Source organism: Ylistrum balloti, unplaced genomic scaffold (genome assembly GCF_031769215.1).
Source record: "Ylistrum balloti isolate Yb309-2 unplaced genomic scaffold, AGI_CSIRO_Ybal_v1 Utg371142, whole genome shotgun sequence".
NCBI classification, from domain to species: Eukaryota; Metazoa; Mollusca; class Bivalvia; order Pectinida; family Pectinidae; genus Ylistrum; species Ylistrum balloti.
This window is the reverse complement of record NW_026782626.1, coordinates 280,083-294,024: the sequence shown is the minus strand read 5'-3', so window position 1 is coordinate 294,024 and position 13,942 is coordinate 280,083. Positions and strand designations below refer to the sequence as shown.

Genomic DNA, 13,942 nt, shown 5'->3' with positions numbered 1-13,942 from the left:
CTCCAGAGGATGTTATTTTGAGGTTGAAGAAGATCAATACATTCACTAGACTAATGACTTGTTTTATGATACTAATGTTATTCAACAACTCAACAATGCAAAAAGGATTTTTTAAAAACAAATTTATTTGTAAAACAAAGAATTATAATACAACATTTTCATTTCTTTTTCTTCTTTTTCCCTCTCAGTCCAGCAAAGGCAAAGCTTTTCAGTGGATCTTCTTGCTTTCTCTGCAGAAAAACATAATATCATTATTATTATCATTATTATAATTACAATCTTTATGGCCCATATACACATAAAAAGGTAATTAGAGTCATCAGGTGGTGAAAGACACAGCGATACAAAAAGGAAATAATATCAAATAAAGTAAAAGATAAAAGACAAATTCTAAAAACCTTACATGGTTATATCATCACAAAAATTTAAAACGGTAAGTCATAGTCTATAATACAGGCCAACATCAGATAACCTAGAATATTATATATCTCAACAGTTTCAAAAAGGTTCTTAGGACTTGAAACAATTCTCGAGTAGACAGAAGGTCAATGCAGTCCAATCAAAAATGTTTAACAGTGAATGGCTCATCACATCCTATGCACCGAGGATTTTCTTCACCTTTCAACTTATCTGAATGCGTAAGGTAAAACATAATATGGCATTATTGTCTATTAATTGGTGTAAAGCTATTTTAGACTTAAATTTTTCTTCAATTAAATTTTCTCAAGCATAGAAAGAAAACTATGATTTTTTTTGAAATATTTGTTTCAAAAATATTTCTGGTTTAAAACAGGTATCACAGTTTTTTTTTAAACACATCCACTGCCAAAAACTGAGACTTTGTTTGCGCTGTGATATTTTTGCGAAAATCCTTCAATTGTACCTTTAGCAATTTTGTGTAGTTCATTTTCCAGTAGAAAATTCATCACTCAGAAATTTCAAAGACCTCTTTTTAAGACTTTGAAGACTTCAAAATAGACATCATGTATATATATATATGAGATAAGAGACTAACATACTGATTAGTATTTATTTATTACAGAAGTATTAATGACTAAAAAGTGTTCAAGTGTATGTAGGTACATCAACTCTGTAGATTTATGTCATGTGTTCTCAATAAAAAGATGAAAACATGCAAATTTTCTTTTATTTATCCATATACATACATGTTTTTACAAAATAACAGCTTTAACAATTTCATGAACTAATTTTAAAAAAACATTTTATATCCTTTATGTACATTATTGGGTCTTTTAGCAGTGTAAATTTGGTCCAGGATACAAATAGCCTAGCTAGCTCGCAGCTTATTCAGGTGATGGCTACAGATGCCAAGAAACCCACTTACAAACACACAGCCTCAAAAACCATGCTGAAGGACTGTGATATCATGGATCACAAATAAAGCATCCATCCATTATAACTAACAGACTTCTAAAGAAAATCAGACCATGTGTTGTAAACAGTAAGACAAAAAACCACCCTCAGTCCTGCCCGAATGACCACAAACATCTCCCACAAATCTGAGAACAAACATCTGAAGCAGCTAAACAATAGGTCTACTATTGAGCAACAAATTTCCAAGATCAATTTTAAACAAATTTCTAAACAAATTTACTGTTAACAAACATTGACTAACGAGGTAGTGATAATGAAAATTTGCTATGTTAATAGTTGGAGAAAGACTCACCTTATACTTGATCTGTCCACGAGAGGGTCCAGAGTAATCTGACGTCCTAGACCTTTTTCTGCCCTCCTGTCCACCATGATGACCTATTTTTTTCAGTGTTGGAGGGACTGAAATGCAGCAATAAATGCACATTATTCTACTTTCTGAGCTAAAAATTTAAAACTCCCGCCTCAAATGTCTGGTTGGACATCAGCAATTGAGTACTGTGACCTACTGAAGCTTAAGATGCAACACATTCACATGACCAATCATCTTATACTAAATATATATTAAGTAGCTTCATTACAATGTCACAATGTCTGTTATCAGTACTATAAGGCAGGAAATATTCACAAGGATTTCAGATTAATGTATCTGTCATAAAAACAAAATCAAATTCCAACAAATATTTAAGAAAGAATAAGAATCTGAGAAAATGTATGTTATATTCCTGTTTACATCAAAACCAAGGTTTTGGTGTGCTCAGATAAGATAAGGCTATAAATATAGGGTAGCCACTTACTCGCTTAAGTTTTCATTCATCAGATATGCTTATCGATGGAATGTGCATTTACATGTAATATACAAAGTATTCTTAAAGAATAACAATACACATTTGTTAAAATTTTCATACCAGGTAATGTACTTTAAAATGTCCTTCACAAGTCTATAATTATGACGCATTTAGAACTGCCTAGGATATAAAATTCATATTTTCGAATAGTGCTCTTTTGTTCTTTGTTTTTGTTTTTTCTTTCTTTGAGATTCAGGTCTACATTTGTTATCATGCAGTACCTCTGTCATAGATAATGTACTTGGGATGTCAACAATAAATTAAGAACAGCCTTACTTAAGAAACAAAACTAACTGAAGTGTACCAACTTATCTTTCAATAGGAGTGACATGTTTTCAGGACTTAACCTATTCTAAACACATCACAATTGTACTATTCAAATAATTCCTTGGGGCATCCCTTTTACATCTTGAAAAATTTGATATATTGATTTATCATTAATGTGAAAGCTTCTGTTCTGCTGAGGAGATGCTATCTGATCTATTCAAAAGTTATAGATATTTTCTAAAAAGTTCATTTTATACGGAATCTAATTTGTTTCGCAATAAAAGTATCATTCACATCATATTTCATTCTAAAAATCTTTCTTTCCAAAAAATTTTATGTATATATTTTATATCATTTCAAATCATTTGAACTTCTTATAATTTCCTTGCATTTTTTCTTTAAAAAAATTGATGTTAAAAAGAATACATTACTTTTTTAAACCTGAATCCAATGAAAATTGGAAATATGTTTCAAGAAGACAGATGACAAGGTAGTCATTTCCCAATGCAATGCTAATAATGAAGTTGAATATTGAAACTTAATAATTAACACAAAACATTTCAGAATTCTGTAGAATATATCAATTCTAGAAATTATTTTTATGATTACTGTTATCAACTTTTCTTTCATTCTGATATCATAGCAAGTTTGAATTTCACTAATCTTACCAAGATAATCTGGAACATTCTTCATGTGAACTTTATTTTTCACAGTGTGTAAGAATTTGTCATGTCGCAGTATTTGAAGATCCCTTGGATTATCTTGGAAATGGGACTGAAAAAATACAGAAATTCCAAGCTTCTTGTATAGTTTTCTTTTAAAGCAAACAAATTAGCATAATGATCATCAAACTCTATAAAGAACTGCCTACAACACATTGATTTCATAATATCTAGTCTGTAACAGTGGTACTGAAAATGTAAGTAAACAAATACAAAAGAAGGGAAGCAACTCCTGATGCCAGGTGTCCAAAGAGTACATCAGACTTTCTTTTACAGCTGATGGCAAGATGTAGGATGTCAGTAAATCTCTCCAACTGGAGATGTTTCCCATCTTGTTTCATAATTATATAGTTAACTCGGTTGAAGTACTTGAACTTACAACTAAACAGTTACAGTAATCTAGAATACTTTGAGTTCATTTCTCCACTGATGACAATATCCCTGGTACTCAAGTAAGCATTCAGGGATTATTTCTGTTTGTGGAAAACTAAAACTATTACAATACTCAAAATTAAAACTTGAATATTTAAGACTAGAATCACACATAACAATACCTTGAGTTTCTGAGAGGTCAAAACCTCCTGCTTGATCTCTTTAAGTCGTGCCTCTTTAATGGCTGTTTTTGTCACAGCTCTCATGGCATCCTAAAATGTTCCAAGTTATATAAAATAATAACACATGAAAAACTTTGCAAATATCATAAAAATTAAACAGATTATGAAAGTTAAATAAACATTGAGAAAAAGCTTTGCAAATATTATAAAATCAGCTAGATTATAAATGTTACACTACTTAAGAAATAAACATACAGGAATTCAATTTTCTACGTCATGATTCAACATTTCTTTTTGACAAATTGAAATACATTTAAGACACTGGTGTTGTTGTCCCTCTGACATAGAGCGACTGTCAAATAGAATATTAATTACAGAATAAATAACATAAAAAAAAGACTGATGATAAACTTTCTAAACCATGTATTGATATCATGTATAAATGTTACAGTACCTTGGCTCGATATCTGAAACCTTCTACTTCTTCCATTTTGAAGTTATAGGGTTTAAATACAGTTTCTCCATTTTCTGAAAGATATAATTTGATCAATAATTAATTTCTTAGCTCATTTCCGATCTCATGTATAAATAAACGATGATGAACTCACCAGCCATCTTCTGTCCATATAAGCACAAAAAGGATTTAATATATGACTATGGTCAATCAATCACTAACATTGTCATGTTTCAATGAATTATGCATATGCCTCTTAACATATACCATAGGTATAATATTGTAAAAGTCAAATATGTGGTGTTCAGAAATCTGCCACTACAGAATTTAATATCTATGAAAAATAAATTCTACATATTCATGAATTGACAGATTTAAAAAAGGGGATTAAAATAGGTTATGTGGTAGTATCCAGCTTTCTTTTCTAAAGCATATACATGTAGTAAGTGTAGCCAAATTAATTTTAATTGCAATGACTGTGAATAGATTTTTTAAAAGAGGTATCTAAGTATTGGTTTGTTTAAAACAATAAATACACATAGATAAATAATGCAACAAATTACATATTAATACATATATACCTGAGGTTTCTGACAATGAGCTTTCAACTGCCTCCAACAATGGCATCTCCTTCAAACTGACAAAGGAAAGAGCTGTGCCCTGATTGTCTCCCCTCGCTGTTCTACCCACACGGTGGATGTATGCATTGACAGTTTCAGGAAAGTCAAAATTGACCACATTTGACACATTTTGGAAATCAATTCCTCTAGACACACCATACTCACGATCTTTCTTCGAGTGCCTAAGAGAACAAAATATAACATCATTAATGCATGTGTAGTTATAATGATTTCTTCTTAAACAAATCAACCTTGAGTCTTATCAACAAGAGTTGTTGCAAAACAACAGTTCACCTCGGAAAAGTGTTGGTCGATAACAAATGAAAGACACAGTTCAGCATTTGCTTATTGTCTGTTGATATCACCGTCGATGTGAACTTTAAAAGGGGAATTTCTTTACACCAAGTTACCTGTCCATGTTATATTTCAATAATAGTTTTTTATAATCCTATTAGAGAATTCTCTGAAACATGTCAGAAAGCAGGTCTCTAAACAATCCTCCACCATCCAACCCACAAAAAAAAAAAAAAAAATGCTTTGTCTGAATATGGAAAAGGACAATAGAACCCCTTGTCTGACTGACTATGGAAAGGAATAGATAACCCCCACCAAGGGCCTTGTTACAGAACTTGGTACCCTAGTACAATGATGGAGTGATATACTGATGTCTCTCACAACAAGTGCTTGCACTTAAATCTTTGATTAGACAAGCTAAAAGGAACCAGATTAATATTCTCTGCATTGTTTGAATCATGTAATGAAATACAAAAATTTGATCTGTCATTTTGTATAAACTGGAAAAATCCTAGTAGTAAATATAACCCCAAATTCAGAAAATCGTTGTTTCTTGTCATGCTATACAGTGTGCTGCAAAATTCATTAAAATGCAAACCCTCTTAATAAATAAATATGAACATTCTTTAACCAGTGTATGGCTGGATATAAAACACCAGAATATCTCTAATTATACATACCTTTTTACTTTGCTTGGGTTTGGTTCTGCAAGCATTGTCTCATCAGAAGCGATGATGTAGTCATACAGATTGTCATTAAATTGGTTCACCACATGGCACCTACAGCAGATCAACACACCACATTAGAAAACATGTATATGTCAAATTATCAAAGCATAAACAATTAACATTCCTCAGTTTTCTCCCCATTAGGATTTAGTTGGTTATGTAATGGTACAAACACTACTGATATTATATCATTAATATGTGTATAGGTCTGTTAATTTATGCATATCAAAGCAAACAATTAAACTTTTCAAGAAATCGGGTACCAAAATGTATCAGAGATTTATATGGTGCATCACTACTTATAGTGTCTGCTAACTTGTATATTTTGACATAAGACAAAAGCACACAGGGGTCTGTAAACTGATTAACTCTAAGATATTAAAATACATTTACACATATTAAAGAAATAATTATGTTTATTAAGATTTGCACCAAATTAAAATAATTGTACCTTGAGTTGACTGGAAGCTCTGAATTTAACACACATGCAGAAATACCAAACTGTTCTAAAAATAACTTCAATCTGGAAAGAGAAATAATCAACTTTTATCTATAAAATCATCACAATCATTTTGAAAAGTCCAATAATTTTTTAAATTTTAAAATGGGCTAGTAAATAAGTTTAAAAACTTTTAAGTTACGCCATGGACCAGAGAAAGCCAAGACACAGAAAAAAACTGCAGCATAACACTTTCTATGAAGCAAAGAATTCCAAAGCAATGTGATGCATGTGCATCTTACAGAACAGCAGCAAAAGGAGACAAAATTGAAAGTCAAAATAATTCTGAGGTTAAGTTCTTGAACACATCAAACTTGAATAAACTACACTACTGCAGAATTCTCCTATGCATATTTACCACCAAAGTGGTAATATGATCAAAACAATGCAAGCTTGATTTTCTTCTTCAGAGAAGACAACAGTCTTTATTTGAGGATTATTTACAATCTCTGGTCGATAAACGGACTCATACAATAAATTTCTGGCTAAACAGACAGGAAACATGTAATCAATTATGGACAGTATGTAACAAGTGTCTGAAAAATTACCTTTATAAGTACTTATTTCTGAAGTGTTTATGAAAATTTTCGTCCGAACATTAATTAAAAAACTGATTGACCTTCAAAAACTTTTAACATCTTACTTGTAACATTTGTTGACAGAATTTACAAACAGGATAGTTTTTCCTTGAACAAGTTTCAGCTTCAAAAGTACATAAATCAAAGCAAACTTGTCCTCCTCTTCACATCTGAAAGATACAACAATGTTTAAAATCAGAAATACTGAATTATACCTACCAGTAATAAGACAACTGGATTCATTTTAACAAAATGGCTAATAACATCAATATAATCTGTTTCTTTTAATTTTCTTATCACTGTACAGTTCAATACCATTCAAATACATGTACAGAGTAACATAACTAGGAAAGCTGTAGGAATTTCCAGTTAAGTATCAAAGGCACTGAAAAGTTCAAAGATTATCTCACAGAAAATACAGATAAATATGTAAAATGGTCAGGAAATTAAAACTGGTCTTTATTGTAACAGAAGGCAACTTAATACGTTCCTCAGCTGAAAGAGATTAGAAAAGGATTGATGGTGTTGTATACTATTATACTAACTTAATATGGTACTGTGTTAGCTGTGCAGCCTCTGGTAACTGCGATTCTTCTAGCTTTAATATCACCTATTAAAAATCGAACAATACATTACAATCAGACAAGATTTCACACAATTACTTCAATTTTTCTAATGTCATATTTTCAAATGACAACAAGATGCAATAAGTGATCTGAAGACTCATCCATTCAATTACAGACATAATAGACAGCAAGTTCAAAACACAAAATTTATAATATTGTAAACTTGTCTCAGTATATCAAGTTCTCAACCATAAGAAAATAATGGCCTAAATGTAAATAGGAATACTTTGATAAGATACACATTTTCAAGCATTATGTGCCATGATTTTCCAATTGATTTAATTCTCCAATCAATTTACCTTTCTTCTACAAATTAAGAAGATAAAAATTTTACATGTGAAGATTCCAAATTGAAGATGGTTGTTTTTATTAGGTCATTGAAGATAAAGCAGGAATGTTATAGTAAACTGGAATCTTATTCTGTTTATCAATCCTATTTCTGAAAGTGAATTAATCAGTTTTTTTAACATAAAATTGTAGGCCTGTATTGGTTTTTAATTCATTCAAAGTAATAGCTATGATGAGTTGACTTCTTACCGCATTGTGAAGTACCATCTTTTTCAATGCCTTGACACTGTCATTGAGTGTAGCTGACATCAGGAAAGCCTGGTATATTTTAGGCAGATGTCTAGACAAAAAAAAGTATCAAAATTATATGTTCTTAACCAGATAACAATCACAACTGATTACGGTAGTATATATTTAATGATAGCATACACTGTAATATTTGTAAAAGCAACGCTCAAGTTTTAGTCACACTAATTCTGCAAATCAGATCACAAACTCACAACATTAACAAGTTTGACATTTTCTGGCAAGTTACTGGATTTACATATGTTCAGAGTCCTACATTGATTTCTGAAATTGTCAAATCTTTTACTTCCGCAGACTGCAAATTTGACATCATTATATGACTTCATGAACATGTAAACCTAAAAATAACATGCTTTCTGATCACCATATTAAATACCTACATGAAGCATGATGTCAGTATCTGGATAGGACAAACTCTTAAGAAAATAACTTATGGAGTTCTGACTCTTGAATCCATTTCAAACCAGAAAATATATTAACAATATGAAGGTCTTCACTCCTATGTAAACCAGAATGTGATTAGGTGTAAAACTTGAGGTCATGATACTATGGGGTGGTTATGAACCAAATCTGTTGAAAGATTCTTAAGATATAACATTGATTTGGCATGGGACAGACAGGTGGACAGACTTGGGTAAAACTGTATGACCCCATCTAAAAGGTAACAGGGGCATAGACATATTTCACTTGGTTGTTTGACAAGATAAATATGTTATAAATAATTTTAATTTTGACAAGTGTATAAAAGTCAGCATTAGCATCATGAACATAATAACACTGAAGTAATGGACACCTGAAACAGCTGTATCCTGATCTACCTATATAAGCATGTGGCTTATATACCGATGCACCTTATATGGGCAAAATACCTACAAACCATGTCATGTTTACCTATTTGACCTTAACCTATGATCATGACCTTAAGTAGTGTAGTTACAAGTCTTCTTGATTGATTCTAACCAACCTCGTGATCTAGTGATATCGGTAGGCTGTTGGCTGCAAGGTCAAGTTCAAGTTCTCACTGACATTAACCCTCTTAAATTCTAAACTGTTTTAATAAGACAAGCCTGACAGATAGTTAATTTTAACCAACTAATGGGTAGAAAGACGGAGAGCATAACATCATTAAATGACCCATCAAACACAGGTGTATACATTTATAATTTTTAGAACATATTTATTCTCATTAAAAGATATGTATTTACCCCAAGATACCCTTGATGTCATTTTCATATCCAAAGGAGAAAAGAAGGTCAGCCTCATCCATTATAAGAAGCTCTAAAGAATCCTTAATGCACAAGTTTCCAGCGCGGATATGTGCCAGGATGCGTGTTGGCGTCGCCACCACAATGTCCGGTTTCTCAGCTAGCATGGGTCTGAGTGGAACACAAAACATTGACTCACAATTCAACAATGACACAAACACATTAGTATTCCTAATAAGTAGAATATTAATAAGTATGTTGCATATATTAACTATGAATCAACTTTTACAAGCACCTACTGTAAAATTCTTCTATGTGTATTAAGACATGATCTATGACTGTTTCCCCTATTGAATTGTTAATGATGTAAATATGTCAACATACAAATGTACAATATTTCAAGAAGCAGATACATATACTAAAGATCAATTGTTGTAGATCAAAACTTACTTCTGTGAGGGGAGGGGCATCTGTGGAGATATATCCAGACATTTCACTTCTCTTGAACAACTTGAAGTTAATGCCTGTGGAAATAAAACCATTGACAAAGATGTTGTCAACTATTAATGCCAAGTTCTACTTATTATCACATTATGCCATAACAAATGAAACATAATATTAAGCGATGTCTACTACATATGTATTTTCACAATCTCTTTTTAAAGGATCAACATTTTAATCACTAGTTTCATGTTTCTATCCTAAAGAAAACAACTCGCTTTTCCTCTTACATAGGGCATTATCTGAGAATAAGTCCATTCCCTACGTTTGTCCACGTTCAGTGCACTAGCCCCTTAGGTTTATACTTGGTATAACATAATACCGGGTACATACATGTCTTTTAATTGAGTAATTCAGGTAAAGAAATTTCCTCTTGGCAAGTTTAACAACATTAGAAGTAACCAGTATTAAGAACTAGCCTATACAGAAAAAATTAGTAATTACACAAGATCAGGTTCTTATAACAGAATACAACAGAAATAAAGAACCTGAAAAAATTAACTCTATGGGATATTATAATTTTGTTTCTGTATATAAATGAAGCCTGCTACAACACAATTCCTGAATTAGATGAGAGCTAAATAGAATAATATATCTCCAGGAGGTAAGAATTTGATATACAGTAATAAAATTAACTGTCTATAGGTTAGAATTACCGATAAAAGGTATTTAGTACTTGACAATGGTCAGACAGGACTGACTGTTAATTCTTAAATCATAGAAAGAAGTCATTCAATACATAGTTAAGTTAAATGGGATTATAAGTGTCTGAAGAGAAAGGCACTATATGTATCAGATAGGTATGCATGCAGTGAGCTCAAGGACAACTTTGAATACACATTGACAGATACAGCTAACATTATTTCTGAGGTTCTATCACATTTTCTTACACTGGTTTAGTGTTATAAAGAAAAATGTTGAAAGAGTGTCAAAATCATTTGGACCAGTAATTTTTGTAGATCTTTTCCTATGAGTCCAAAACACCATTCCCAAAATTTTGATGATTTCCATTACTAAGAGACGTAGTGGATAATCAAAATACGAGCAAGTCCCACAGGAAAATTGTGAATCAATAACTCAAATATCTGAGTCCGAACATCACTGTCAACTAGATGATAGAATGAATGTCTGGTGTTGTAACGCCATCATTGTGAGAAAACATAATTACCAAGATATTTCTGTAAGCCTGATCACATAACTCCTTGCTTGGTGTCAGTACAATAGCCTTTACACACTGTTCCTTGCTCGTCTAGTTGATTAAAAATTAAAAAAAAAAAGTAATACCTGTTATGATATATTTCAAAGTATCATCAATACATTTAAACTGAACATATTGATTCATATATGTAGAACTCCAGATATAAGTCCTTCCTTTCCCTTACTTCCTATATGTAAAGATAACATACTTGGTAACCAATCTTTATTAAAACAGAATAGTTTTTAGTTTTATAATTTTTATAAATTGTCAGCTGGAATGGAAAATGAAATAACTCTTAAATTCTAATTACATCTCCAGCTCTCAACCACATGATATTCAAATGATAATTTCCTTCTTTAACTGTTGCTTTACCTGATAATAAATGGTGCATGAAAAAAATATGACCAGTTGACCATAAACACAATACACTGTACAATGTATACTTATTTTTACTTATCAGCAGCATTTACAAGTAATTCTTCAAATCAATGTTCCTGAGAAGTAAATTGATATCCTTGAATGAAGTTGGAATAAAGTGAATTCCAGAAACTTATCTTGAGATCTGGATCTGTATTTTTGTACATACTGTTTTTGCAGCCAGAATTTTCTGTATGACGGGAATACAGAATGCTGCTGTTTTTCCTGATCCAGTCCGGGCTCTGGCTAGAATATCTTTACCCTCCAAGGCCAAAGGAATCGCCTTTTCTTGTATAGGAGTAGGTTTGTACCAACCAAGATCTGATATTGACTGTAAAATCAACTTCAATAAGTCAATGATGACAAAGTTTTACTTTATTCTCTGTGGCATAAGAAGCATGAATATATTTCATATAACACTTGTAAATCTGTGTATCTTTACTATATAATGTCAAGACCTGGATTTTATATTGCTTTTTTCAGAGTAATATGTTTGTGAAATAAAAACTCGTCGTGTGAGTATGACGGCCAGTTCAACTTCTGAAAAATTAATTATTTAAATAATTGACATTTCCACTGTTAACCTCCTGTGATTATAACCCGATTACTGTAAGTGTTGTCATTTTGTTAACGCATATCAATGCATTTTCCTACAACCAATATCGAGTGATTTTGTTAAGATATAAAATTTTCCAAAAGAAGGGCATATCTACCTTTAGTATGCGGTCGTCTATGCCCATTTCGTGAAATCCGACCTGTTTTTCTTCAACTTCATCGTCAGAATCATGTCCTTCCATTTTCACAACATGCGTTTTTCTCACAACCGGAAACTATATGCAGTATTCTAATTTCTCACTAGGAGTTCCGGAACGCTGAAAAAGTACTGATTCCAAGGATACCTTGTACGCGTGATAATTTAACCGTTGACCTATTGTGATATCTCGACCACCGGTACCTGTGTCAAAATAAATTGACAATAAAGCCATGCGGAGACAAAGTAATGTTCATCGGCACAAACCAAGAGAAAATGGAACATCGGAAATGATAGTCAATGCAGGTAGAATATATGCAAAAAGTCAGTAAACCGTTAACAGCATTTATTTTCCAAATTATTTCCACAAACGAATGTACCAACAAACACGGACTCCTAAGTCCATGCAACTAAACACCATATCAGTATTTAGTTACTTACTTGGAGTTACTTAAATTAGAGTGGGTTGATGTTACGCTAGACTCGAGGTTGTTTCCCTAATTTCTTATGTTCCCGTCACTTCCTAATGGGGCTATGAAATTACACAGAACATTTTTCCCAAATACTTATCCAGTCTATTAATAAAAGTGTTCTTTATTTCCCCTGTTCTTATCCAGTCTATTAATAAATGTGTAATATTAATATTTTTTTCTCAGTCAAGTAATTTTTCCTTAGATTTTCAGAGAATTTCCTCTTATTCCATGTCTGTATTTTCCATAGTAACACAAAACTGTCTGCTTCTGGGTCATAGTGATTGTGTATAATTTCATACAACTCAATCATGTCACCTCTTAATACTCCAGAGATTACAATCACTTTCGTTCTTTGCACCCCTATAACATGGCAAAATTGAAGACACAAGCACTTGAAGTAAGTTGAATGATTCCAGGAGATGAAAACTGACCAGTCACAGGCTGATGCACTCCTTTTGACGATTACAAAGAAGCGACATCCAACTTCAAAGCCATTACAATGACGTGTTTCAGGGGTTCAGAGAGCGAAAATGTTCATAACAGCTGGAGTATCGTGGGTGTATGACAGTGTAGACAGAATTAATTACTCCAGTCTCTCAAGATAGCTCAGTTTTTTTAATTTGGATATCTGCTTTGTTACTCGTCTTTGAACTACTTCTAACATTTCAATGTGATTCATTTTGTACGGCGATCACACGCGGCTAGCAAAATCTAGATGCGTTCTGACTAAGTTTTTACAAACAGGAAAAAACAAGTGTAATTTGGGGTATTGGAAAGTTTTGTGTAAAACGGCAAACATAGAGTTTGCATTGTTGATTTTTTCACATAAATGTTTTGAATTACTATGATCACTCTGATGTCTTTCTCCATTTTTTGCTTTCTGTAATATTTCCCTTTCAATGAGAGCATAGATTATATAGATAATGTTTTTTAAACTGATGTGCATGTTCTTACACTCGGCTGGATAAGTCTTGTTTTTGTCAGTAAAAAAACATAAGTTAAGAGGTCACCTAGTCACGAACTCGAAAGAAAAAGCTGAGAGGTAATACTCGTCTCTGGAGCAAGTTTAAAGTTATGCAGAATACAAAACCAAAAAGAAATCACGAGGACCAAAAGATTTTTTTCTCCATTCATGCTTACTGTGTCGAAAAAATGCTGCACTAGTGAATGGTAACAATCTAGATTGAACTTGATATCTAGTCCTTCCGAATGGTTGTTTAT

General features: G+C 32.1%; 1 protein-coding gene across 1 annotated transcript; it reads right to left on the bottom strand.

The window, feature by feature from the left end:
• Positions 1–105: 105 nt before the first annotated feature.
• Positions 106–12,309, bottom strand: LOC132561042 (probable ATP-dependent RNA helicase DDX56). The gene is made up of 16 exons (XM_060225758.1): positions 12,211–12,309; positions 11,667–11,828; positions 11,051–11,131; positions 9,832–9,905; positions 9,382–9,552; positions 8,120–8,210; positions 7,502–7,566; positions 7,022–7,126; positions 6,331–6,402; positions 5,832–5,930; positions 4,819–5,039; positions 4,238–4,311; positions 3,784–3,873; positions 3,176–3,281; positions 1,688–1,794; positions 106–230 (listed from the first exon to the last, which is right to left on the bottom strand). Exons 1-16 carry the CDS (start codon positions 12,292–12,294, stop codon positions 159–161), a joined length of 1,674 nt encoding a protein of 557 aa, XP_060081741.1. The 5' UTR covers positions 12,295–12,309; the 3' UTR covers positions 106–158.
• Between the last annotated feature and the right edge of the window lie 1,633 nt (positions 12,310–13,942).

What these genes read in the sequence shown, in the direction of transcription:
- LOC132561042 (XM_060225758.1), bottom strand. Translation starts at nt 12,294, where the DNA reads ATGGAAGGACATGATTCTGACGATGAAGTTGAAGAAAAACAGGTCGGA. An exon ending in ATGCCCCTCCCCTCACAGAA is followed by an intron (nt 9,553 to 9,831) that starts GTAAGTTTTGAT and finishes TGTTCCACTCAG; the next exon opens with ACCCATGCTAGCTGAGAAAC. An exon ending in AACCCAAGCAAAGTAAAAAG is followed by an intron (nt 5,040 to 5,831) that starts GTATGTATAATT and finishes TTGTTCTCTTAG; the next exon opens with GCACTCGAAGAAAGATCGTG.